Here is a 5,826-nt window from a genome sequence, read left to right as displayed (position 1 = left end):
GAGTTTTGAAATTTTTGAAAATTTGAAAGTTTGAGTTTAAACTCAAAATTTGTTTTAAAAATGAGTGAAAGAATGAAACAAACTCTACTATTTATTATCATTACTTTATCTCATAAACAAAAAGATCTCTGAGCTACCAGTAGAGTTTTTGGACATACAGAAGAAAGCAAAGCAGAAAATTATAAAACAACACGGATGAAGAAGGTCAAGAAAAGTTAAAACAAATTAAAAAGTGGCAAATTGTAGTGAAACTGTCAACCTTTGATAGGCTGCTAATTTGTGTAAACTAGTAGCATCCTCAGAGACATTGGTACCCCAGTCTCAGAGAATACTGAGCCTACTGAAGTTCATTCATCACTCATGTTCTTTCATTCCCAGTGGAAAGTCCAAAGTCCCAGTGGGTATACTGTGGGTCCTGGAAAGAGTAGAGACAAAAGACTTATTTGAGGAACATGCTTTTCTTTCCTTTGTCCTTGCATTCTACCCCCTCAGTTTCCATCTAAGTCAGTCATAGTTTCTGAGGGTCCCGGGTCCTGTGGATGGCCCACCTCAGTGCAGTCTTTACTTCACTATTTCTTCAGCTGTAGATGATGGGGTTCAACATGGGAGTCACCACCCTGTAGGACAGTGACAGCAGCTTCTTTCTCACAAGAGAGGTGCTGGACTGGGGTCTGAAGTATGTGAGGATGGCAGTGCTGTAGAAGAGGGAGACAACCAGGAAGTGGGAGGAACAGGTGGAGAAGCCTTTGCACTTCCCCTTGGCTGAGGGCATCCTGAAGATAGTGGAGAGGATGCAGACATAGGACCCCAGGATCAACAAGAAAGGGAAGAAGATGAATAGGACAGTGGCTGTCAGAGCCTCCAGTTCAAACAGAGAGGTATATTAGCACAGCCCAGTGCAATGACAGGGCGGTTGTCACAGAAAAAATGGTTCACCTTGTTGGGGCCACAAAAAGGGAAGCTAAAAATCCATGTGGTTTGCACAGTAGCCACTGGAAATCCTGAGAACTAGGAGGCAGCTGCCAGCTGGGCACAGGCCCTGTGACCCATGATGACTGGGTAGTGCAAAGGGTCACAGATGGCCACATAGCGGCCATATGTCATTGTGGCCAGGAGGCAGCACTCAGCAGCTCCAAAGAAGAAGAAGAAGTATATCTGGGTAGCACAGCCAAGGAAGGAGATGGTTGTGTCTTGGATGATCAGGGTCCCCAGCACCTTGGGCAGAAAAACCAAGTTGAAACCTATCTCCAGGAAAGACAAGTTCCTGAGGAAGAAGTACATAGGACTTTGGAGGGCAGAGTCCTCTGTAGTGACCAGGATTATGAGGACATTTCCCATTAGGGTAACCAGGTAAATGATCAGAAAAAGGAGAAACAACAGAGCCTGTAGCTCAGAGGACAGGGCTGAGAAGCCCACAAGAACAAACTCATTGACAATTGTCCAGTTTCCCCATGTTATTCTTCTGCCCAGGATTTCATTAGGTATCCACACTCCAGGAAGGTGGAAGTCCCCGTATGTTATTTAGGCCTCTATTACACCCTTAGAAAGGGAAACTCCTGTGGCCTCATTCTTCAACCTCTTGTTATGGTTGTTGAAGGTCAAACAGCTGTACTTTCTAAAATGTAAAAAACAAGTCTGACTAAGGGATTCACAGTTTTTTTTGAAGAATACTTTTTTTTTTCAGACTGAACTTTTTTTCAGACTGAACTCAGGCACACCGTATGTATCTATAATGTCTCAACTTTTCTTTGCTTGACAGAGGATGTTCAAAGTCACAGCTTCACTTCTTTACTCCTATTCTATCTCTCTTCAGCCAGGCCAACCATTTCTGAAAGGAGGGGACTTAATGCACAGAAAAGTGGTGAGGTGAGCCAGGGCATGTTTTCTGCAAAATGGAAGGGTGGGAAGGAGAAAGTCAAGGAAAGTGAACCAACAACTACCAGTGATTCCTGAGGAGGAGACCTGAATGTGTCCTAATCTGGAGCAGCTCATACTTGGGAAGAGTTCAGCATATTAGAGACATCTTCATTTCTAACCTCAAACAATTGCAGTTTAAGCACGAAGATGCATAATATAGAAGTTGTGGTTTATCTTGATCACTGGGCTAAATATTCTCCATGTGGCTATATGTGATCAGACAAAGGGAACCCAGACTCAAGATACTGTCAGACAATAGAGAGAATCCAGGTGTGTTCTGTATACAGCCTTTCATTAGCTTCCACTGGTTGACTTAAGTCTTGACTCTCAAGAAATATGAAACAAATTTTACATATAAATAAAGACCAACTCAAATATGCAAGCTTGACTAATACTATTAAATCCTGTGAAAAAGAATCAGAAGGTTTCACCACTGCATCAATAACTAAGCTTCGAAATTGGAACTGTGAAAATTTTTCTGATGACTATAAACTTAAATGGAGGAATAAATCTAAATCACGTAATATGGTGACTGACTTATAATACATGCTCAATGAATGCTAAACATTACAATTATTATGATATAAAGCTAAATCTACCTTCCAATATCTACTTCTATCTAACCCATTGCCCAAACTCACTGTAGTCCTTTCTTTTCAATCCCTAAGGAAAAAAAATAATTTATTCAATAAATATTGATTATCTTTTGTGTGCCGGACACTGCTCTAGATACTGAAGATAATATGTTAGTAAATAAAACAAACAAAAATCTCTGCCTTCATACAACTCACCTACTAATAGGGAAGACAGATTAATAACAAATTATGTAAATAGAATATATAGTATGTTAGACGGTGACAAGAATAATGGAGAAGAATAAAGCTGTAGAGAAGATAGGATTTAGGGTGTGGGGAGTGTCATAGAAGGTTTCACTGAGATGGTTTTTAAGTGAAATCCAGAGCAGGTGCAAGACATGAAGTCAAGGTGGTGAAGGAAAGAGGAAGGTAAAGAGTAAAAATAGTGAGAAAGATTTATTTAAAATTTTTTGCTGATTCCTATTCATTTTAGAAACCTCAAGCTGGCCATCACTTCTTTTATGAAAACTTTTTTGATACCTTATTTATTTTTATAGTAAGAATGAACATTTATTGATCACCAAGTAAGTACCAGACAGTACTCTGAGCGTTTTGCAAGTGTTATGGTTGTCTCACAACTACCGGAAGATGTAGGGACTATTATTAGCTTCACTTTACAGCCAAGGAATCTGAGGCACAGAGAAGTGGAGTAATTTTCCCAAAGTTAGGCGGCCAGCAAATGGCATCAGGATATGCATCCTGGTCAGTCTAACTCCAAGCCATGGATCTGCCTGTCAGGTGACACTTTCACCCACTCTCTAAGAATGGGAATGAATCTGAGCTCACAGGTGAGACTAAGGTGGACCATTTGGCATAGGATGGAAGCAAAGTTGAAAAAAGTAAGACAATTTCTAGAAGGACAGAGCATTTCTAGGTATTAGCACCACTGGAGACCTGAAATACCACTTTTACAGTCCTTATCTTAGAATAATCATGAATACATGTCTTCATCTCATATTCTAGGTGGTATACTCCTTGAGAGTAGAGATTGTGTTAATCAACTTTTTATCCCAACGCCTTGCAAGGTAGATGCCCAGTAAATTGTTATTGAATGAAGAATGAAGAAGATATGGAAAATAATCAGGGAAATATCTATATAGGCAGAGTGTAGGCACAGTGAGCCACATTCATAAGGAATTTAGACACAAAAGACTACATACATCAACAATACAGCCTTAGATTTAAAGAGTGATAAGAGTCATAAATTATGCTCATCATCTTCTTCCTCCCTAACCTCCCTGCTTTTATCTACCTCATTTCAGGAAATGAGACCACCTGGCTGTGTAACCCAGGAACTGGGATAAAAATCCTTTAATTCATCCCCCAAATTTGATTATTTTTCTTCCTAAACACTGATTCAGTGTTACCTTCTCCATCCCTATCACCACGGCTTTTGGTTCTGGTTCTTATTTTCTTTGGCCTGGAATACTGTAGGAACCCGATTCCAACTCATTCTCTTCAAACCATCCTTCACTTGTATGTGATCTGACAGCAACTTGGATAGGGTTATTTACCTGCTCACTGTCTTTCAATCACTCCCTACTGTTCCTGGAATAAGTATAACCCTTGAAAAGGTCTTTTTCTCTGATTTCTCCTTATTTTTCCAGTTTCAAATCCCCTACAGAGCTGATGCTCTGATCACACCAAAATACTTTCTGTTCTGTGCACACATTGTGTTCTCTCACCCCTCCTTGCCTTTCTGCATGTGGCTCTCTATCCTCGGAAACATCTTCCTGCAATTATGTATAACTTTTCTGCTCATCTCTCATCAGAAAATCATTTTCTTTGTGAAGTTTCCTTGTCCTCCCTTGGCCAAATCAAGGGATTATTCTTTTACTCTCTTTCAACACTTTGTGTAAACCGCTATTAGAGCATTTTTATAACTGTGTATGTGTGCATCTATTTATGTTATATAATTATTAACTTCATGAGCACAAATGTATTCATTCATCATTGTATCTTTTGCACACAGCAGAGTGCTTAACTCTAGGTGTTTAGTAATTAATGTAGCCTAAGGTTTAACTTTTTTCAAAGCAGTTTGGTGATACTATTGGATCTCTAGTTGAGCCAACAGTCATAGAAGATGAGTATGTGTGTGTGTGTGTGTGTGTGTGTGTGTGTGTGTGTGTGTTTTATAGGTTTTATCTTCCAAGGTATATTTATTTTGTTTAATTTTTTTTGCTATGTGCTGAAAAGACATTTTTAAAGCTTTACTCCGTTATAACAGCTTTGCATCACTCAGTGTGCCATAAATGTATAATTCCCTCAAATATTTAATCAAAATATTTCTCAGGACAGAGCCAAATCTTAGGGGCACATCACTTAAGCTATATTCCCAAATGGTTGACACTAATTTTTAATCTCTACTCTTTGGGCAAATAGCAAAGCTATCTCTTTTTTTCTAACAGCAACTTTAAATCATTTCAGACATGTGTTGGGTATATATAAACACAGTTATATGTACTGTCATCTGGAACATATCTCTTTAACATAGTAACAAAGGTCTCATGAAAGAGTTCATCAAATGCCTTAGTGAAAAGCAGATAAACCATATTAATACTCATACTCATTCTTTAACCCAAAATCTAATGTCAACTTCCTAATAAAACCATTTCTGACCATTCTTATCCCCAACTGGATATAATTAATTACTCTCTCCTTCGTGTTCCTCCAGGATTTTAAAATACTCTTACAGCAAACATCAATAAAACTAAAAGCTGGTTCTTTGGGAAGATAAACAAAATTGATAAACCATTAGCCAGACTTATCAAGAAAAAAAGGGAGAAGACCCAAATCAGTAGAATTAGAAATGAGAAAGGAAAAGTAACAACTGACACTGCAGAAATACAAAGGATCATGAGAGATTACTACAAGCAACTATATGCCAATAAAATGGACAACCTGGAAGAAATGGACAAATTCTTAGAAATGCACAACCTTCCGAGACTGAACCAAGAAGAAATAGAAAATACGAACAGACCAATCACAAGCACTGAAATTGAAACTGTGATTAAAAATCTTCCAACAAACAAAAGCCGAGGGCCAGATGGCTTCACAGGCGAATTCTATCAAACATTTAGAGAAGAGCTAATACCTATCCTTCTCAAACTCTCCCAAAATATAGCAGAGGGAGGAACACTCCCAAACTCATGCTATGAGGCCACCATCACTCTGATACCAAAGATGTCACAAAGAAAGAAAACTACAGGCCAATAACACTGATGAACATAGATACAAAAATCCCCAACAAAATACTAGCAAACAGAATCCAACA

General features: G+C 38.7%; 1 protein-coding gene across 1 annotated transcript; it reads right to left on the bottom strand.

Moving 5' to 3' along the window:
* Positions 1 to 508: 508 nt before the first annotated feature.
* On the bottom strand, positions 509 to 2,545 carry OR10A4 (olfactory receptor family 10 subfamily A member 4). The gene is given in 3 exon segments (XM_024118727.1): positions 509 to 880; positions 883 to 1,490; positions 2,542 to 2,545. Coding segments are annotated over 3 exon segments (984 nt in total).
* Positions 2,546 to 5,826: the final 3,281 nt, after the last annotated feature.

This window comes from Physeter macrocephalus, chromosome 16, assembly GCF_002837175.3.
Source record: "Physeter macrocephalus isolate SW-GA chromosome 16, ASM283717v5, whole genome shotgun sequence".
Lineage (NCBI taxonomy): Eukaryota > Metazoa > Chordata > Mammalia > Artiodactyla > Physeteridae > Physeter > Physeter macrocephalus.
This window is presented reverse-complemented; position numbering and strand designations above follow the sequence as displayed.